General features: G+C 35.3%; 1 protein-coding gene across 7 annotated transcripts in view; it reads left to right on the forward strand.

The window, feature by feature from the left end:
• KIAA0556 (KIAA0556 ortholog) overlaps window positions 1-22,949 on the forward strand; it is a 271,875-nt gene that overhangs the window by 82,532 nt on the left and 166,394 nt on the right. For 5 of the 7 annotated variants that reach the window (XM_031962770.1, XM_031962790.1, XM_031962742.1 and 2 more), the window contains one exon: window positions 494-549. Coding sequence is in view for 5 of the 7 variants with exons in the window: in XM_031962790.1 (XP_031818650.1) it covers window positions 494-549 (56 nt within the window). In the remaining 2 variants the exon portion in view is untranslated. Of the gene's footprint in view, window positions 1-493; window positions 550-18,961; window positions 19,048-22,949 lie in introns of those variants that run through there. The other 2 variants (XM_031962780.1, XM_031962761.1) reach the window with 1 other exon arrangement.

A 22,949-nucleotide genomic window follows, 5' to 3' on the forward strand; every position in this document is an offset into this window, starting at 1 on the left:
GATTACTGCTAATTCAAATGGCAAGGTTGCCTATTCCTTGAATATGGTGAATTCAAGTGTTCAATATATATATATATACATATTCACCAAAAGGTGCACATTAGCTTGCTGTATAGTACATTTTGTGGAAGTCAGTTTATGTAATTCCAAATAATTTAATAAAGATTTAATTTAATTAGGAAACTAAATTCTATCAGCCCTTTCTGAATTTAGATACTATATTAAATTAAGGGATTTGAGACTTTGTTATATTATAGTCAAATATATTTTAGTCAAATAATGTGAGTATATGAAATTACCATCTCTATATCTTGATGTATTTTTTTAAAAGATGCCATTTTCTCTTCACTGAAATAATAGGGTACATTTTCTTAAAAATCACTTTGTTATAATTGGTCCTGCCTATTGAATGAACAAATAAAAGATTTTTGCTGTGATAATCTGTTGCTCTAAAGTACCTATAATCTCCAGCTATGCTTCTGAACTGCTACAGGTCATACTCTGCGAAAGGCTGGAAGAAGCAGGTCCTGTTCACGGGAAAAAAAGGAGGTAATGTGTTCACATGCTTGGAGTTTGGTGGGCAGTTTTTAATTTAAAGAGTATGACACTTGGTAGTGAAAAGGGAAATGTGCCTGAATCTTGTGACATTTTCTCTCTGATGTAAAGATTAATTCCTCATAAACTAGTGACTGTTGTTAAGGATATCTGATTAAACCAAGAGATCTTTTCTTAGAATAAAACCATGCTATCCCATATTTCCTTTAAGTAAAGCAGTATACTGAGAGTGGATTGGATATTGGATTTGAAAAACATTTTCATTAATAAATTTTGTTTTAATATAGGAAACAGAAACATAAAAATACAATATATATTCTTCCAAAAGGTCAAGCAGACAACACAAAGTAATTATGACTATGTTTATAAAAAAGGAAGGTTTTCTGCTCTAACTTTAACAATGTAGTGCTGTTGTTATCCATTGTATCTAAGCTACTTTGTTGTTATTTGATATCGTCTTCACATATATTGTAATAGTTAGGTACTATTTTGTCCTTTTGTATCAGCTTTTTTTGATCTATATCAATTCCTACAGTTCTTTCCATATTTCTTGGAATTCTTCCTACTGTCATTCCTTACAGCATAATATTGCATGATATTCTTATATCACAGTTTCTTTAGCCATTCCCTAAATTGTTATGCACATAGTTCATTTCTAATTTAATTCTATGAAAAATAAAGAAAATGTTACACAGAGATATGTCAGAAATTTTCAGATTGTTAGGTAAGAGGGACTGAAATCTTTGTAACTTTATATGTATGATTTTGCGTTGTTTCTCAAATGTCCAAATCAGCTTCAACATGAGTAATTACTAGAATTGTTAACAAAGTTTTGCCAGTGTAGAAATTTTCCATAGTTAACTATCTTTGCCAATTTGATGAGTGTGATACCCATTAAATCTGTAATATATCTATATCTATATATATCTCATACCTAGAATTATTTTAATTTGCATTTCTCTGATTATTAATAATTTTGAAATTTTTTTCATGATTCTTGAGAATTTCTTTTGCTTCATTTAAAAACTACCTGTTCACAGTCATCTTTTCACCACTTATCTATTGGGGAATATTTCTTTTTTTTTTTTTTTTTTTAATTTAATAGCCTTTTATTTACAGGATATATACATGGGTAACTTTACAGCATTAACAATTGCCAAACCTCTTGTTCCAATTTTTCACCTCTTACCCCCCCACCCCCTCCCCCAGATGGCAGGATGACCAGTAGATGTTAAATATATTAAAATAGAACTTAGATACACAATAAGTATACATGACCAAAACATTATTTTGCTGTACAAAAAGAATCAGGCTCTGAATTATTGTACAATTAGCTTGTGAAGGAAATCAAAAATGCATGTGTGCATAAATATAGGGATTGGGAATTTAATGTAATGGTTTTTAGTCATCTCCCAGAGTTATTTTTCTGGGCATAGCTAGTTCAGTTCATTACTGCTCCATTAGAAATGATTTGGTTGATCTCGTTGCTGAGGATGGCCTGATCCATCAGAACTGGTCATCATCTAGTATTGTTGTTGAAGTATATAATGATCTCCTGGTCCTGCTCATTTCACTCAGCATCAGTTCGTGTAAGTCTCTCCAGGCCTTTCTGAAATCATCCTGTTGGTCATTTCTTACAGAACAGTAATATTCCATAATTTTCATATACCACAATTTATTCAGCCATTCTCCAACTGATGGACATCCATTCAGTTTCCAGTTTCTAGCCACTACAAAAAGGGCTGCCACAAACATTCGTGCACATACAGGGTGGAATATTTCTTAATCCTGTAGATTTGTGTCGGTTCCTTGTAGATCTTGGATGTCAAACATTTTATCAATGGTGTTTAATGCAAAATTTTGTTCCCAAGCTGTGTTTTTCCTTTTTATTCTAGCTGAATTGTTTTATTTATGCAAAAACCTGTTTTTTTTAAATTCAATGCTGACTATTTTGTAGTTTTAGTGTTTTCTCTCTCTTTGTTTATATATATATATACACATATGCATACAAATGTATATGTATATAGTATAGTAGAATACATGTCTCTATGTGCATGTGCCTACATTCAATTGTGTTTGTATCATATGATTTAAGAGTTTTCCCCCCTCCACAATGCTAAAATACCTAACCTACCATTCTGGTCTAAACCCATTTCCCACTAAGTTTTTTCCAGGTTTCCAAGCAGTTTTTCTTTCTTTGCTTCTTTGATTCTTTCTTTGTTTTTGTTTTGTTTTTTGATTTTTAATTTTCCTGTTCCTTCTTCTTTCTTTGTTTCTTTCTGGGACCAGGATAGGATAGGATAGCTATTAATTTCCTCTACTACAAAAGAAATGATTCATCAAATATTTGTAATAGCACATTCACAAATAATTAAAATAATAATTGGTAAAAAGAAATATTTCATGGGACTGCTAAATGTGTATCCTCTTCACCTCTCTTCTGAACTGTATAAACAATTTATTCAATAAACAATATCATTTGGTGAGCGACGGCATGGCTCAAGTGCATGTTAATGTGTATCATCTTCTTTAACAAGCATTGTAGTAGTTGCAGGAAACATTTCTAACTGTTTATAGATCCAAGAGTTCTTGATTACTTGAATTCATGACATTGCCACCAAAGCTAGAAATCTCCTCTTAGAGTGCTGTTCAGTAATCTGTATTCCAGGAAAGAATCTCACAGCAGAAGAGGCAGCATATATGCTGGCTGACAGACATAGACAATTACTCTTCTTGAGTAATGACAGGAAAGTAATGACAGGAAAGAAGAAAGAAGAAATACTTTTCCCTCCTCTCCCAGGAAGTCCAAGGATAGAGTTTTAAGCCATACCACCAAAGAACAGGAGAGAAGGTGTCTCCTTATAAAGTCTATGAAGTGAATGAATAGCTGTTGCTGCTTTATGGTCAGTCCTCTTTGAAGTGACTTCCAGTTACTGGGCAGTGGGTCACAAATGAACCAGAAGCTTCTGATTTCTCTTGTCCTTTGTGAAGGACCTGCCCACAAAGATGGGCAAAGACATATGCTCAGCTCTAAGTGATAGGCCACAATTATTTGAGAGGTTCCCCTGATTACTTCATTATTCTTTCTTTCTTCCCTCAGTTAAATAAATGATTGTTATTCTCAGAAAATCAAATAGTGTAAATTTGGCACATTATTCCATTTCCCCAATTTTGGAAAGTTTTCTGGGAAGCTGAAGGGAGGGTCAGATATTGTCATTTCCAGAGTCTTCTCCCCATGCTTTTTATTAAAGTCTCAACAAAGTCTACATAGAACAGATTTTAATGCCTGAGTAGGACTTTCAGCATAACCCTAAGGACAATCCCTAAATGAAATCTGTTGTGAAGATCTGGTCCAACCACAGATTGTGGGCCTAGAGATTATGATCACTCCCAAATATATATATAACAAGGAACATATTATGAAGTTCTCATAGGTTACTGCCTAGCATTTATAAGGTCCTCTCCTAACCCAAAATGATTAAGAAACAAATTAGTTGAAATAAAAAAAGTAACAAAAGAGAAAAAATAAAGAGAAAAACAAGCTTCCTTTTTTAGAGCTTCATCCTAAGTATGTATCTCTGTCACTTGTATTGCCCTTTCAAGATCATTTAGGAACCTGGGATCAACTAGAAGCTCCAACCTTGGTGAAAATTCTTTCTTAGATCTTCTCATCACATAGGCCAACTCATACTTTACTCCACTGGAAGCCCTGCCAGTAAATAGAGAAATCTAGATGGAGGTCCAGACAAAATCTCTGTGCAACACTTATAATACCCTATATTTCTTAAGTGGATCCCTTTAAAATCATAGGACTTTCTGAAACAAGGTCTAAACTCCCCCAAATTATAGGACAAACAACTAACTTTAGCACATTAAACTCAGATGAACTTCACACGTGTTTAGATTTCTAAAAACAAAGTAAGTGCTTGGGTTTAATGATAATATACAGAAACACTGATGATTTGTATGAGTTTATTTTATATTCTGCAACTTTGCTGAAGTTGTTTTGATTTAATCTTGTTTAGTCCTTTATGATTTCTCACTCAATTTCTTTTTTTAATCCTTTTCTTAAGTCATATATTTGAATATCAGATTTTCTATTCAACTCATCTTTTCTTTAGGAATATTTGAAAGCCTTCTATTTCATTAAGTGTTAATTTTTTTCCCTGTAGTATTATACTCACTTTTTCTAGTAGGCTATTCTTGGTTTGTAATCCTAGATCATTTGCCTTCTGGATTATCATATCCCAAGGTCTCTGTTCCTTTAAAGTAGTTGTTGTTATTCTGTTGTGTCTGATTCTTCATGACACCATTTGGAGTTTTCTTGGCAAAGATACTGGAGTGGTTTGGCATTTCTTTTCTCTAGCTCATTTTATAGATGAGGAAACTGAAGCAAACAGGGTTAAGTGACTTACCCAGGGTCACATAGCTAGTAAGTACCAGAAGCTAGAGTTGAACTCAGATCTTCCTGATTCCAGGCCCATCAATCTATCTACTGTACTTTACATCAAAACTCTCAAGAATTCATTGCTAAGGCAATACTTAAATATTTCAGAACCAGATTAAAATATAATTGGGGGCAGCCAGGTGGTGCAGTGGACAGCCCTGAAGTCAGGAGGAGCTGAGTTCAGATATGGCCTCAGACACTTACTTCTGCCTAGCTGTGTGACCCTGGGAAAGTCACTTAATCCTGTTTGCTTCCTCAGCAAATATATATATATATATAAAATTGGGCAAGATGGTAGAAATAAGTTGATTATGTTGGGATAATGTAAAAAACAAAACAACAATAACAAAACAACAGATAGCTGAGAGAGAGAGAGAGAGAGAGAGAAAAGAAAGAGAGAGAGAGAGAGAGAGAGGGAGGGAGATGGATGCCTTGGGCAAAAGAATGGGGAAAGGAGAGGGAGAATGGAGGAAATTAAATAAAAGAGGCATGAAAGGAAGAATTTTTACAGTGGTGGCTGCATGGGAGGGTAGGCTTATACAAGAACTTCACTCATCTGAATTAATTCAAAAAGGGAAACACATACCCCTTCTATGGATATATGTATCTATCTTAGGGTGGTTGTTGTCTGTCCTTCCTTCTCGAAGAGGACTATGACATCAGGAAGGTGATGCCATGACATGCAAGTGAGGGAGGGTTGGGCAAGGTCACCTGCCTCAATTTCCCCTCCAGAGTCATCTGGGTCCAGTGGGAAGATATAGATCATGATGCTTGGAGATGCCCCTATCTAACAAGAAAGCAGTAATGGAAGGGGATAAGAGAAAGGAGGTTGGAGGGGAGTGTGATAAAAGGGAAAGCAGATTAAAGGAAGTAGTGGTTAGAAGTAAAATAGACTTTTAAGAAAAGATGGGGAAATATGAGGAGAGAGAAAGAAGAAAATAGGTTGAAGGAAAATGCACAATTAGTAGTCATAATTTTGAATGTGCATAGCATAATTTCACTCATAAAATAGTAGCAGATAGAAGAATGGATAGAAATAAAAATACAACAATATATTGTTTGCAAGAAACACACTTGGAACAGAAAGAGACACAGGTAAAATAAGGGATATGAACAAAATGTTTCGGCTGAAATAAATTGTAATTGAGAAATATTTTTAAATATAAAATTATAATAAAAGAAATTTTATTATTATATGGTTTTCTAAGTCAATATGTAATCTATAGCTATCTTATATATGAGGTTAGTGCCCCCACTTTCTATTTGAATTTGATATCAGTGCTTTAATTGGTGGTTAGAATTGGATTGTATCTCTTTCTGTAATTGTTTTCTCATCTATAAAATGAAGTGACTGGATTAGGTGGCCTCTGAGTACTCTTTCAGATTTAAATTTATCATTTTAAAATCCTTAGCTTTTTACTGTATTTTGTATTCCTATAATTTAAATGTATATTTCTTGATATATGGTTGGTTTCTTCCTATTTTTTGGTAAGATTCTTACTGAAGCTCTGGAATTTGATAGGACTGCTTTCTGGGTTAGTTAAATATGAAGTTTTTCTCTGTTGATATGTTATGGATTCTATTAATTTATACTTTGTTCTCTGTTTTTAAATTTTTACTTAATTATATGTTCTATCACCGCAGCATTTTTGTCTTTCATCTAAACTCTTTTAGTTCTCAGTGAATCCAGTGATAAATTAAATATTTTCTACCAACTATTCCAAACTGCCAAGTTTCATGGTTATTTTTTTTTTCTGTTCTTCTGTAATAGAATCAAGGAGTTCTTCTAGTCTTCTTATCAATTTATATATATGGCAGATCCTCCTAAATTAATTCTTGGTGAAGAGATGACATTCTTCTTAATTTTTTTAATAACATATATGAATTGAATTAGGGCTTCCCCCTGCCCCCCACTTATATATTTTTTTCAGTCATGCTATTTATTTTTCTCTAAGTTGATGTTTTTCTCTTCACGTATTTCTTTTGTTTTCCCCTCCTTTAAACAATTTTGTTCATCTCCCTTTATTTGGTACATTGTTTCAAGGTGATGAAGAAAGAGGAGTTGGGTTTAGTTACAACTTCTTAAACAACTATTTTGTTGCAACTCTCACGACTTGAAAAATTTAATAAACTTTGATGCTGTCCACAAAAAAAAAAAAAAAAAAGAAAAGAAAAAAAATTCTTCCTGAGGCTGATCAAGAAGGATAATTTCTCATTTCATCAGGTGCTGACTTTTTTTTTTTTGAAGATAGAATACAGTATGCTTCTATTTCTGCAAAAATCTTTATGAGGATTTGGGATATAAAACAAGCCTAAGCCTTTTTTTGTTTTTAATAATTATAACTTTTTATTGACAGAACCTATGCCGGGGTAATTTTTTACAACATTATCCCTTGCATTCACTTCTGTTCCGACTATTCTCCTCCCTCCCTCCACCCTCTCCCCCAGATGTCAAGCGGTCCTCTACATGTTAAATATTTCGCAGTATATCCTAGACACAAGATATGTGTGCAGAACTGAACAGTTCTCTTGTTGCACAGGAAGAATTGGATTCAGAAGGTAAAAATAACCTGGGAAGAAAAAAAATGCAAACAGTTTACACTCATTTCCTAGTGTTCTTTCTTTGGGTGTAGCTGCTTCTGTCCATCCTTGATCAATTGAAACTGAGTTAGATCTTCTCTTTGTCGGAGAAATCCACTTCCATCAGAATACATCCTCATACAATATTTTTGTTGATGTATATAATGATTTCCTGATTCTGCTCATTTCACTCAGCATCAGTTCATGTAATTCTCTCCAAGCCTCTCTGTATTCATCCTGCTGGTCATTTCTTATAGAACAATAATATTCCATAACATTGATATACCACAATTTAATCAACCGTTCTCCAATTGATGGGTATCCATTCTTTTTCCAGTTTCTAACCACTACAAACAGGGCTGCCACAAACATTTTGGCACATACAGGTCCCTTTCCCTTCTTTAGTATCTCTTTGGGATATAAGCCCAGTAGTAGCACTGCTGGATCAAAGGGTATGCAGAGTTTGATAACTTTTTGGACATAATTCCAGATTGCTCTCCAGAATGGTTGGATTCGTTCACAGCTCCACCAACAATGCATCAGTGTCCCAGTTTTCCCACATCCCCTCCAATATTCATCATTATTTTTTCCTGTCATCTTAGCCAATCTGACAGGTGTGTAGTGGTATCTCAGAGTTGTCTTAATTTGCATTTCTCTAATCAATAGTGATTTGGAACACTTTCATATGAGTGGAAATAAGTTTCAGTTTCATCATCTGAAAATTGTCTGTTCATATCCTTTGACCATTTATCAATTGGAGAATAAGCCTAAGCCTTTTTGAGACTCATCTCTCTTGGAGACTCTCTTGACTGTGGGTTTACAAAAAAAAAAAAACAAAAAAAAAAAACCTACTGCCAAACAAGTAGTAATTTTTTAAAGCATGCCCCATATCTTTGAATCATAGTATAGGAGAATCTATTTTATTTATTCATTTTAAGAAGTTAACCTATAACATGAAGATATAGAAAGGAGATCTAAGCACTTCCTTGATTGCCATTTTTTCTAATAATTTCAGTCCTCCTTAGTTTCCTGTTTTTCTGGTCATTTCATGAAGTGAAAGATGATAAAAGGAATTGGATAGGTGGAGTATTTATTTTATATATCATTACTTTCAAAGAAATAGAGAAATGTGGTTTATCTAATTGTCCAGATTTAACTCACAAGATAGTATGATAGTTCTAAAAAAGAAGTCATTATACTTCTTAATTCTAGTCATGCTTCTTCTCCCCATTTCCTCTAATCACAACTGATTCCTTCTTAAAACATAGTACTCCCCATCATAGCCAGTTTTATTCCTTTTGTATTTCATAATATTTACTATCATTATTTTCCCCCGTCAATCAAACAAGATTTTGTTCAGTATCTACTGTATGCCATTATGTTAGCTGCATGAAATATAAAGACAAACATGAAAGTCCCTACTCTCAAGGAACCCATATTCTACTATGTTAGAAGATACTGACATGCAAAAATATATACAGAATAAGTTCAAAGTAAATATTGGAAAGGAGAAAGGCATTAGCTGGGGTATTTAGAAAGGCTTCTTGTAGAATGGGTTACTTAAGCTCAGTTTTGAATGAAGCACAGGATTCTAAGAGACTGAAATGAGTTAGGAGTGTATTCCAGGGCTTGAGGATAGTCAAAGCAAAGGAATTTTGTAAATGAGGAATAAGAAGGTAAGTTTAACTGGACCATAGATTTCAAGAAGGGGAATGATGTCCACTCCTATAGCCTCTTCCTTCATTTGGTGAGGTGCTCTTTGAAAATACCATTTCAGGAAGTATGCATGCCACCTATGCTTATCTCTAACTCTAGTTGCTGACCATTCCAACTCACTTTTTAATTTACCCCTATGCAGTTACATTCTCCCCCGCATTAGAATATAGGCTCTTTGAGGTAAGTTTTTAATGCTTGTTTATTTGTTTATTCATTCATTCATATATTCACTTATTTGTTTGTTTATATTCCCAGTGCCTAGCACAGTACCTGGTCCATAGTACTTAAATAAATACTGAAGTGCTTTATCTAATAAGGTTGAAAAGATACACCTGGCCCAGATGATGAAAACATTTTAAAGCTAAACAGAACTTTATTTTATCTCTCTAGGATAAAAGTGTGAGAGCCATTGGAGTTTATGGAAAAAGGAAATGACATGACTAGGCTAGCACTTGAGGAAGATCACTTTGTTAGGTATGTGGAGGATAGGTTGAAAAGGAGAGACAGACAAGGAGATCATTTTGGAAGCTGTTGTAATCTAGATGAGAGACAATGAATTCCTGTACTAGAGTTATTATACCTGTGTGAGTTGAGAGAAAAAGACAACTATCAGTGATATTATAGAGATAGAAATGACAAGATTTAGCAAGTAACTGGATGTGGGTGGAGGAAGAGTGAGAAATCAAGGATAATTCTAATGTTGTGAACCTGAATGACTAGATGGAACCTGAACGACTAGATGGTACACTTGATAGGAATAAAACTATTTGTTAGGGAGGTGGCTTTGGGAGTGAAAAGAATGTGTTCTCCTTTAGATATGTAGAATTTGAGATATTTATGAGACATCTAGTTTGAAATATCCATTAAAAAATTGGAGATGTACCATTAATGCTTGGTATATATTCCTTTTTTGTAGGAGTTTGGTTGAAAAAGATGACATGTAGGCCCATGCCTTGAGGGGAAGAAAGGATCTACTGTGGATTTTTTCACTGTCAAGAGATACTTGAGTATATTTTTAGGCATCAGGGAAGAGAAGAGTAGATCGAGAGAAATTGCCCCCATAGTCATACCCCCCCCTTTTTTTTCCCAATTTTTGTTCTTCAGGATAAGATAGAAGGGTATGAAATCAAATTTAGAAGTATTGGTTTGGTGAGAAGAACTCTCTTCATGAGAGACTGAAATGAAGAAGAGAATGGGGAATGTTTTCAAGTGGTTTTGACAGAGAAAGAAAAAAGATGGCATTCATGGGGAATGACTTCTGTTTTCTCAGCAAGGTCTTTTATGTAAAAAGAGGGGAAGGAAAATTAAATGGGCAACTTGAGGGGAAAAGAGAGGGTTTGGAACATCCTTCCTGGGGAATGGGATAAAGACTCAATTAGGGAGGAATAGAAGTAATTTTATTATAGTGAAGGTACAGTTGAGATTAGATAAGAATTTGTACTAGATCAATAAAGTCAGTTACATGATTTCCTCTAGTTCAGCTCAGTAGCACATGGAATGAAGGAAATAGATGGTGGGAATAATACTGAGTTGGGTTTGGCAAGGTGTAATTTGTCAACAGGAGAGTGGAGAAAAGGATATGGGGGCAGAGAAAATTGTACAGTTTAGTTGAGGTTTATAGCATAAAGGCAGAATGACATAGAGTAGAAATCTGTGAATTATGGAAGCTGTTTTGGTAGATCAATTCTAGAGGGGGGTATTGGAGGCCAAGAGAATAGTTAGAAAACTTTTATTACAAGGATCTGAACTAAGATGAGTGTTAATGTGAAATGAGAAAGGAGGGGATAGTTATGAGACTTGTTGAGACAGAATTAACAGTTTTTGACAAGTAATTGACTACAGGGGATGAAGGAGAGGTTAAAGTTAGCAATTATTCTGTGGTTAAGAATCTCGGTGCCTTGGAGAATATTAGTATCTCCAACAGAAAAAGGGGAGTATAGAAGCAAGTGTTTTTTTTGGGAGGGAAGATGATGAGTTACTTTTTTATCATTTTGAGTTTGAATGGGACATCCAGGTAGAGATATTTTAGCAGGCAGTTAAAAGATGCAGGAGTATAGTTCAGAAGAGAGATTAACACTAGAAACATCTGTGTAGGAGTCATCTATATAAAGCTCATAATTGAACTCATGGGAGCATATGAGATCATCATAGAAGAACAGAGGACTTTGGCCAAAACCTTTTGTATGCTTAGGGGATATGTGTGCTTGGGGAGAGGGAGAAGGATCAGAAGGTGGCTCAGAAGGAACATTCAGAGAGGAAAGAGGAAAACTTGGAGAGAAGAGTATTGCAGAAGCCAAGGGACAGGGGAATTGGCAGAGAGGGAGAAGAGAGTACTTAAGAAGAGGGAAGAATAAAGGACAGTATCCAAAGATAAAGATCAAGAAGGTTCAGAAATGAGAAAATGCATCAGATTTAACAGGAAAAGAGACTGTTGTTAGCCTTAGACTAATTTCAGTAGCTTGATGGGTTTAGAAGGGATCGAGATTTGAATTAGTGTTGTGACTATAGAGGCATTTAGGAGTTTAGCAAGGAAAAGGAGGAGAGATTAATTAGATTATTAGCTTGAAGAGCTGGAAAAATCAAATAAGATTTTTTTTTTCAGGATAGGAATGATATGAGGTATTTGTAGCCAGTGGGGGATGCATCTAGGAGATAAGGAAGAGAAGGAAAATGTCATGGGGAGAAAGAGAGGTGAGACAAGAGAGGGAAAGAAAAGACAGTGATTGATGGAGAAAAAAAAAACCGGGAGATATTAGAAGGAAATAGGATAAGACATAAGCAGAATCAAGTGAACCAGATTTCAAGGAGTTGAGAATTTAAGTGGATAGTGAGGAAAAGGAGATAGTTCAAGTCAACACTTTGTAGGATATGAGTAGAGAGGTTAGCTTTGGCAAGCAGTAGGGCCACTTCTTCCTTAAAGATTTGAGCAATGATATGAAGGGTTTTTTTTTTTTTTTTTTTTAAAGTGCAGAATAACAGGAATGAGAAAACTCACAATGGATGACTGATTTTCTCAGTTAAATAGGAGGTGGAGTTGCCTACTGGGAGGGAAAGGAGGTTAACAAGAGAGGAGGTTTGGAATACCTGCTGTGGGAAGTGTGATAGAAATTCAATAAGAGAATAATAAAATGATTGTTTTCAATAGTGAGAGCCTAGCTGGAATTAGGAAGTATGAATTTATAGACTGTCTCCAGCTAGCATTCAACAACACTGGAGTAGGTGTGGAGAAGGGCAAAAATATGAATAAACTAGTTAAATGTTGACAGGATATAAACTGGACAAAGGGGGTAAGGGATTGAATGATAAGAGTTCAATGCCTAGTTAAATTGATTAACTATAGAACCAATTCATCAAATCATCAAATCCCTTTCTCCAGTGGAGAGGGAATAGTGTGTGGATCCTGGGTCGTAGGACTCAAGGAAATGGGGCTATTCCTCACAGGGAACTTGATGCTAAATCAACCACTCCTGATTCATGGTTTTATAAGTATAATTAGTAATATACATATGTATATATAATAAGTAAGTATAATTTATTAAGAGCCTACTGTGCACCAAGCCAGTTCTTAGCATTGGAATCAAAGAAAGACAAATAAGTCCAAATAATTCCTGCTGTTGAGAAGCATGCTTTTTTAGTAGAAGAAACAATGTAAATATCTAGATATCTACAAGATAGCTATAAAACACAGAGGAAGGCATTAGCGGGTAATAGAACCAGGAAAGACCTTTTGCAAGAGGTAGAAATTGAATTGAATCTTGAAGAAACCGAGGATAATAAGAGGGGAGATAAGGGGACACAGCAGTGCAGATGTGGTGGATAGTCAGTGCATATCCCTGAGAAGGGATATGACATGTCTATGCTCAAAGAGCTGCAAGTCAGCTAGTGTGACTAGATTAATGTGAGCAGAGGAAAGTAACAAGTGCAAGAAGGAGCATGGCATGGTCTGACATACACTTCAGAAAATCACCCTTTAATGTTGAGTAAAGGATGGAGTGGAGTCCAGAGAACCTTAAGGCAAGGAGACAAGTTAAAAAAACAAAAAACAAAAACAATAAAAACTCTTGCAAGTAGCTACCTCACTATGATCTATCACAATTCGTTTGTTTATTTGTTCATTCGTCTACTAATTAATTTTGTTTAGGATAAATTTTACTGATACATTTTATTTTTTCTCATGGCAGTTATTTCTGAATAGGATACATTCTGATTCTAGCATTGAAAAATTTCATAATTAGAAAAAAAATTTAAGCTGTTTGCAAAAATAACTCTTTACATATACTGCTTCTATGGTCTCCCACCTCTACTGAGAAAAGGGAGGTGTGTTTCTGCGACTGACAGTTATCTACAGTTACAGTACTCAAATGTCATCAGTATTGTGTGTTTGCATGTTTTTTTCCCTAAATTTACATTTCCATAATCATTGGGTACATTTTATGTAGAGTTTTAGCCCATGGTCATATCTTTCCCTATTCCTCTGCTCTGGGATTCCATGATACTATACTAAATCACCTAACAACTTTTTCATTTAATTGGAATAAGAAATCTCAACTATTAGGATATCTGTCACAGATCTCTCTCTGTGCTAATAGTAAAGTAGCCTCTAAATATGATCTAAATTCAACTTGCTGCAGTTGGCAGAATCAGTCATAACTTGATGAGAGGTGGTGCTACTGCTACACTTTTAATTGTCAGGCTCATAACTAGTCTACTAAGTTAGTCTTACACTTGGTTAGTTTTCTTGCTGAAGTGATAGTCTTTACCTTTCTCCCTAAAGCCTTCTCCCATCCTTACTCCCTAATTACTGTGGAGGATCTCACAATCACAAGTTGCCATCCTTGTCTCCTCACTCCCATGTCTAATATCAAATCTGTTGCCAAGATCTGTTGATTTTACCTTTGTAATATTTCTCAAATATATTCCCTTCTTTGACACTGCCATCATCCTGGTACAGGTCCTAATCTCCTCACACCTTGAATAGCAGGCTAGTGGGTTAGTCTGCTTCAAGTTTCCCCATTTCAGTCCCATCCTTCACTCAGCTGTTAAATTAATCTTTCTGAAACAGCTCTATGTCATCCCCTCACCCCCTGTTTTTCTAACCAATATCCCTTTCATTTCTCTGATCAAATGTAAAATCCTCAGTTTGCTTTCAAAGTCTTTCATAATTTACCCCACTGCCCATCTTTCCAGTCTTATTATCTTAAACTCTTCTATGTATTCTTTGATCTAGTGAAACTAGCTCCTTATTCTCCAAACAAGACACTCCATCTCCCCATTCTGGACATTTTTGCTGGCTTTCCATCATGCAAGGAAGGCTCTGCTTCTTCATTTCTGTCTAATGGCTTCCTTCATTTTCCAGCTAAAATGCTGTCTTCTGCAGGAGGCCTTTCTTATTCCCTCTTCATACTAGTACCTTCCCATTGTTGATTTATTTCCAGTTTATCTTGTATTTAGCTGGATTGTAATACTTGTTTGTATATTGTTTTCCCTGTTAGATTGTGAACTCCTCAGAGACAGGACCTATATTTTGACTTTGTTTTACTTGGTGTTTAGAACAAACATACAAATAATACACATACAAATAATACATATTGATTGGTTGACTAACAGAGGTCTGAGTGCCTTGCATTGTACTATTTTGTCCCCTTGTTAAGAGTTAAAGGGTTCCAGAGCAGTATGTCTAAGTTCTTTAGTTTTAGACCAGTTTTAATTAGTATTTACTCTTCCCTAATGATCAGACTAGTGCAGATCAATGTAGGATCCTTCTTGCCACCATAGCTAGACATAGGCTAGCGTACCTATTCTTCCCTCTAGATGCTCCCATATTCTTATATATTCAACAACAATCAGAAACATTTGCTAAGTACCTACTATGTGCCACTTCAGATGCTGAGAATACAAAGCCCAAAGCCAAACCGCCCCTGCTTTAGAGGAAGTCATATTGTACTGGGGGAGATCATGTATACACATGGTAAATATGTAACTGTGGTAAATTTAAACTATATATAAAGGTCACATATGGTAATTTTCAGGGAAGAGGCTCTAAGAGTCAGAGTAGGCTTCACTTATGAAGGAGTGGTACTAGAGCAGAGCTGAGCATTCCATATTGGAAACAATAGGATGATGCCCTAAGAACACTGAGTTAGAGATGTCCAGATGTTTGGAAATCAGTTATATAGAGATAATAATTGAACTCCATGGGAAATGATGAGATCACTGAATGTATAGTGAAAGAAGGCCCTGGATTATAACCATGTTAAGGGAGTGGTTCAAGAATGATGATAAGAAAGAGAGTGCCTGTTATATTCCAGATACTGAATAAGTGCTTTACAAATATTAACTTCATTTGATCTTTACAACAGTCCTTGAAGGTAGGGGCTATTATTATGCTCTTTTTACAGTTGGGGAAACTGAGGCAAACATGTCAAAAGACATTGGTAAATATCTAATAGTAAGAGACCAAACTTATAACCTGATAAACCCTGGATGTTAGCAAATATAGTTACAGGTTAAATATCCTTTGGGGAACCATTGGGCTTGACTGGTTTTTTGAAAATCATAGCACATCAGGGCTCAAAGGGACCAAAGAGATCATTGAGTCCAACATCTACATTCTATAGACAATGAAACTGTAGCTCATAGATGTGAATCAAATTGCCCAAGGTCACACAGCTTTGATAAATTAGTTCTTAAATTTCCATAACAAACAAGTCCTCCCATCATCTCCCACTTAACATCTATACATTTACGGGTCTCATAATCATCTCCTGTTTTGTTTATTGGTAACTCTTTTAGGCAATGATAATAAGAGATTAACCAGTATCTGACTCCCTGTGTGTGTGTGTGTGTGTGTGTGTGTATGTGTCTGTCTATCTGTCTATCTTTCTGTCTGTCTTTGTGTCTTTTGTCTCTCTGGTTCTGTATCTCTGCCTTTTTGCCTCTATCTCTGTGTCTGTGATCTCTGTGTTTCTCTGTCTCTGTGTCTTTGCTCTGTCTTTTTCTGTTTGTGTCTTTCTGTCTCTGTGTCTCTGCTCTCTCCCTTCCTTCCTTTCCCTCTTCCCTCCCCCTCTCTGTCTTTCTCCCTGTCTCTCTGTCTCTTTCTGTCTCTCTGTCTCTGTCTCTGAACTGAGAGCTTAAATCAGATAGCATCTATCTGAACCTCTAATCTGAATTGTTTTCTTTCTAAACCTGCCATTTATGGAAGAGTTTGGTTGTATCTTTCAGATTTTACTTAATTTGAAAAATCTAGATGTTCCATTTCTTCACTTACATTTGTGTTCTACTCAAAGCTGTGGCCTTCAGAAAGTTGTCCCTTACCTATTGACAGGTCACAAGTATTCGATGGAAAAAAAACATGAAAGTTGTCAGTTGCTTATCCCAGGAGCACATTGTGACAGCTACAATTCCAAATCTGTTACAGTTTATTGGAATCAAGAATTTTTTAGTTTATAATCCTGAGCACATGAGGATTATATCCACATTGAATCTAACTACCCAAATTCATTCCTGTTGTTGAAGATGTGAACTAATTTTTTAAAAAGCAGTTTTCCTGCTTCTTAAGATGTTGTTTTTTCCTATTCCATTCCAGCTGTTGGGGACTTAGGGAAGGTTTTCACAAAAGGATCAGTCAGTCCAGTGATGCGTAAAGGAGTAGCAGTAGACCTTCATTAGACACAGTTTAACTGACCTAGGGGAAGATTTAAGGCTTAATATCTGACAGGAACAGGGGAATGGAGTAAGAGGCAAAATTAGAAAGATTCAGGGCAATGTATACCACTGAGTTTCAGTAGTCAGAAGACAATTGGAGGCCTCAAGTTCAATGGCATTCAGGCATCCAGGTGGCATATGAATAGTGTGCTGGGCTGGGAGTCCTGACGTTCTGAATTCAAATTCAGCCTCAGACATTGGGTGAATGTCTGGGTGACCCCTGAGCAGGTCATTTAACCTCTGCTTGCCTCAGTTTCCTTGACTATAAAATAGGGATAATAATACCACCTATATCCTTGGGCTATTGTAAAGATCAAATGAGATAATATTTGCAAAATATTTTGTATAGTGCCAGGTATATTATGTGCTTAATAAATGTACATTTCCTTCTTTTCTTCCACAATAAGAGGAAGAGAGTCATAGTGATCTTGTGAGAGGCTGCTTTCAGATTTGGTATACTCATGTTATGCCAAGCTCTGAGTATTTTAATCACTGGGACATCTAGGTTCTTTGTTATGACCACAACGTGAGAGGGTTCAATGAGTTCAGGAGGTGACCATCAATTCTTTAGGGATGTGAAGCATTCAGGTGCATTTAATTGCTTCACCATCTCTGAGGTCCCCACCATGAAGATTTTGGAGATTGACTAGTATAAGATCTGACAGATATAGATATGGGCTATAAAAGGTTCTATTCTGAAGTTTGAGGTCTTTTTTTGTGTTCTGGATCCCTTTGGCAATCTGATAAAACCCATAAACCCCTTCTTAGAATAATGTTTTTAAGTGCATAAAATAGAATATTACAAAAGAAATAAATTATAGTGAAATAAAGATGTTAAGTTTTTCCCATACAAATTCCCAGACTGCCTGAAATCTATACATACACTCTTAGGGAGTTTAAAAAAACCCTTTGTAGTGTTCCTAGATATAAACAAACTATATCTTGGTGGGGGAGTCTAGAGTAAAGGAAACCTAATTCAAAAGCAAGAAAAGTGTTTCCAACTACTACATATCTTAGCATCTTTGAGAACTTTAATGCTACTAGTCAGTTTTGTGTTTATTTAAAAGCATGATAGTTCCTGCAAGTGAGCAGGAAGGAGAAAGCAAATTACTTAAAAACTGGTGCATAAATATCTGCATGGTGATAGGATAGAGTGGAGGCAAGTGAAAGATGAGAAATAAGCTCAACTATACTGCCTTCTTTTTTATAAACTAGAGCATGTTGCATTATATAGTGAAAAAAGCAATACATTTCCTAGATTTGAAGCACAGGTCTGCCATTGAAGCCATATGCATTTAGATAAGTCATTTCTCTCTGGGAGTCAGTTTCCTCAACTGTAAAATAAGACACTTGAACAAGATGATCTCTAAGGTACTTTATAAATCTAAAGTCTTCTGATGAAAGGAATGTGTACACAATTTTTCTACTTCTCACTGTAAAACTTGAATTACCAGCTTTACTCTGACCTCTCATGATCAGGTTTCTTTCTGGAGGCTGTTGAAAGTATGTAAGCAAGCCCAATTCCCATGGCCTGAATATAACAACAACAGAGAGAAAACTGAATACTTGAAAAGCAATGAGAATCAATTCCTTATAAAATGCCAGCAATAAGATTGACACCTCTAAAATCCTGCTGGTATTACCTTATCCTGTAGCACAAGATTGAAACTTCTGGAAAAACCCATCAAAGACCTGCAATTTGTATACTGAATGAGATAATGTTGACAGCTGTCCTTGATGAATCTATTTTGGATAAGAAATGTGCCCTTCAGCAGAACATCATCAAAGTTTTCTATATCCTTCTTAAATCTCAGTCCTGAAAATTACCTCCAAAGTCCTCCCTCCCCTGCCACATCACTTTATGAAACTCATGACAATAATTGTGATTTAGAAAACAGGAAAATCTTATGTAGGAAAAGGAGGTTCCTTTAAGTACTTCATGTGATGTTTGTCTCTTAGGGGGAAAAAAAAAGAGTGAATAGTAGCTACTTTCAAGATTTGGCTATATATTCAAAGAAGAGGAATCCTTTGCCTAACATTTAATGGTAAGGTTATAATGTCTGGAGTTGGAAGAATCTAATTTAATTCTTAATGCTAATATTTAGTATTTGTGTGCCTCTGGATAAGTCCCTTTATTCTCTGGGACTCAGTTTCCCATTCTAAAACCAAATGAAGGACTGAATCATTAAAGGCCCTTCCAGCTTATAAATAGTCATCCTGAAGATTGCATGATTAGGCAGGCCCTTTTCTGTGACTTGAGAGCAGTGTGTTCAAACAATATGCCATAAATTTTGGTAAGTGTGGCATAATATTTCACATTTTATGTTGTTATAAGAAAAAGAAAATTTGTCATTTTTAATTTAATTTAAATTTTATTTTCCCAGTAAATTCAGTATTCATAGAATAAGCAAAATTTGCCTCATATGTGTATATACACATCATTCCTAAAAGATATCAAAATCTTATCTTACAAGGAATTCAACAACAACAAAAAAGATTACTTTTATTGAAGGGAAATTGTACATGGGCTACATTACTGATTTTTTTTTTCCTGTAGTTTTGCCAATCTAAATGTTCAACATGTCATAATACTTCATGGCAAAGAATATTATTCTACAAGTGGAAAAAAAATTTGAGAACCACTACTTTAGAGCCTTAGCTAACCTCATTACCATTTTAAGTCTCTGAGAAAAATATAGCAACAGGAATTCATTCCTCAGAGGGGCTAACTGAGCCCTCCTAGTTCTTAAGGCAGGATTTTTGTCTCATGCCTTTGGCTCTCCTTTTGTTCCCTCTTAGGAACTGACCCAGCTTCTTGAGACTCTCACCCAGGAAATAAACTTGGTTTCAGGAATCAGAGTCAAGTTCTGTTCCTTAGAACTTTGTTGATAGTAAATATTTCTTGAATTAAATTGAAGCAAAGCTAGTTCTATAAATCAAAAGAATATATCATTTCATTCATTTCAACAAACATAGTATTTAATTGAGGTTTTCTAATGTTTCAGTTGTGTAAACAATTGGTTGATCTAGTCTCTCTCTTTTATTAATACAAGAGTGTAGAGACAGAAATTTTCCCTAAATATAGCTTTGATTAAATACCACAATTTTGATATGTTGTCATTGTTCATTATCTTAAATGAGATTACTGATTGTTTCTATGATCTATTCTTTTTTTTATTAAAGCTTTTTATTTACAAAGCATGGGTAATTTTTCCAACATTGACCCTTGCATAACCTTTTGTTACAAATGTTCCCCTCTTTCCTCCCCATCTCCTCCCCTAGATGGCAGGTAGTCCAATATATGTTAAATATGTTGAAATACGTGTTAGATCCAATATATGTATACATATTTAGACAGTTATCTTGTTGCTCAAGAAAAATCAGATCAAGAAGGAAGAAAAAAAAAACTGGGAAAGAAAATAAAATGCAAGCAAATAACAACAGAGAAAGTGAGAATGCTATTGTGTTCCACACTCTGTTCCCATTGTTCTCTCTCTGGGTGTATCTGGCTCTCTTCATCACTGCACAAGTAGAACTGGTTTGAATCATCTCAATATTGAAGAGAGCCACTTCTATCAGAATTGATCCTCATATAGTATTGTTGTTGCTGTGTATAATCATCTCCTGGTTCTGCTCATTTCACTCAGCATCATTTCATGTAAGTCTTTCCAGACCTCTCTAAAATCATTCTGCTGATCATTTCTTACAGAACAATAATATTCCATAACATTCATATACCATAATTTATTCATCCATTCTCCAACTGATGAACTTGCACTCAGTTTCCAGGTTCTTGTCACTTACATAAAGGGCTGCTACAAACATTTTTGCACATGTGGATCCCTTTCCCTCCTTTAATATCCCTTTGGGCTATAATCCCAGTAGAACACAGCTGGATCAAAGGGTATGCACAGTTTGATAACTTTTTGAGCATAGTTCCAAATTGTTCTCCAGAGTGGTTGGACCCATTCATAGTTCCACCAACAATGTTATATGATTTATTCTTTAATTAATTCATTCTTTAATATTTAATTGTTTAGTGTCTAATCAGTTTTTAATCTATGCTTGTAAGTGTAGAGGGCTGAAACTATTGAATCAATGCACTGAGATCAGAACTGCCGAGCACTTGAGGCTAACTACTGATTGGACAATACTCTATGGGCATATGCTTGGAAAGTGGTCCTTTCCACTATCTGTATTAGCTCAGTGATTGGTATATAGAGGATGGTAGGAGGGACTAGGGAGTGGAGTAAGACAAGCGAGGGTCACACTCTTGGCGATAGACTAAGGAGAAGGAAGGTCATGGAGATTCTGCTTCCATCCTGGTCAATCCTGCATCTAAGACCAAGAATAAAGATTAAGGACTTTTGTTTATCCTGCCTCCGGCTGATTCTGAGGTGTCCTGAGTGCTAGCGTGGTGAATGTAATTTTTATTGCATTATGGTCAGAAAAAGGTACATTTAATATTTTTTCTTTGTAGTATCTTAATATGCTAAAACACGATCAGTTTTTATGAAGATGTCATGCAGAGGTGTTATCCAGAAATCTTAACTTTTCTAAAATGCTATTTATCTCCTAACTTCCTTCTTGTTTTATATAGTTAGTTTTATCCAAGCCTGAGAAAGGTTTTACTGTCTATTCCCTCTTGTAACTCATTTAACTTTCCTTTAAGAATTTAGATTCTGTGACATTTGGTGCATATATTTATTGTTTATAGTAAACTTTTAGCAAAATGTACTTTCTCTGTTTATCTCTTTTATGTAGTTCCTGACTTTAGTTCCAAATAACTTGAATTCTTTCTTTTTTGACTGCAGTATTTTCTCTTCGATTTGAGAGTTTTTTGATTTTGACTGCAATATTTTTGAAAGTTTTTATTTGGGGGTTTCTTCCTGAAGATGACAAGTGGATTCTTTTAGTTTCTATTTTGATCTCTGGTTCTAAAGTATCTGGATAATTTTTCCTGATAATTCTTTGAAATATGATGTTTAGGATCTATTTTTGTTGTTGATGATGACTTTCAGGTAGTAAAGTGATTCTTAAATTATATCTCCTTTATTGATTTTCCAAATCAGTTTTTTTTCTTGTATTATACTTCATATTTTCTTCACTTTTTTGTCTTTTGACTTTGGTTATTGTTTCTTGATATTTCATGGAGTTATTACCTTCCATTTGGCAATCCTAATTTTTATATAAGTTATTTTCTTCAGTAACGTTTTGTACTTTTTACAAAGTTGTTAATTCTCTTTTCATAACCTTTTTTGGTTAGCTCTCATTTCTTTTTTCCTTTTCTTTTTTTTTTCTTGCTCTTCTGAAAAAAAATCTCTTGCTTTAACTCTTCTAATAGTTCTTGTTGGGCTTGTGTCTTGTCTGCATTTTTTTTTCTTCCCTGGCACTATAATATCTCTGCATGATCAGGTTCTTTTTTTGTTTGCTCATTCTTCCAAGTTCCTTTTGACTTTGGATTGTATGTTGTGTTGGATTCTGTTTACTTCTAGGATACAGATGAAGAATTTTTAGCCTAAGCTTTTACTGCTTTCACAACTCAAATTGCAAGATTCTCTGCTTCCAAAATGTTGTGATCTAGGGAGAAATCTGTTTGTTCCTTGCCCTCCTGGTCTACCAATTCCTGACCCAGATTTGGGTCTATTGTCTTGTGTGTAGTTCTTATATTTAGAACTGAATTCTCATTCTGCTTCTGGTCTCAGAGTCATATAGCTAAGTTTCTGGAACTTGTGCTCAGTATTTAGCTAGGGCCCAAGGCCCAGCCTTGGCTGTTCCTTTCATCTTGGATCTGTGATCTAGAAATAGGTAATAGGTGACAGAGCTGTAAGGTGGCACCTATTTCTGCTCCCAATGCTCTTTCAGAGGACTTCTGGAATCTCTTTTCTGCCCTGGCATTTCCTGCCCTAGTGTTCTTTCTTGGTTCCCTTCCTTTTCCTAATCCACT

The sequence above is a fragment of the Sarcophilus harrisii genome, chromosome 1 (assembly GCF_902635505.1).
Source record: "Sarcophilus harrisii chromosome 1, mSarHar1.11, whole genome shotgun sequence".
Classification (NCBI taxonomy): Eukaryota; Metazoa; Chordata; class Mammalia; order Dasyuromorphia; family Dasyuridae; genus Sarcophilus; species Sarcophilus harrisii.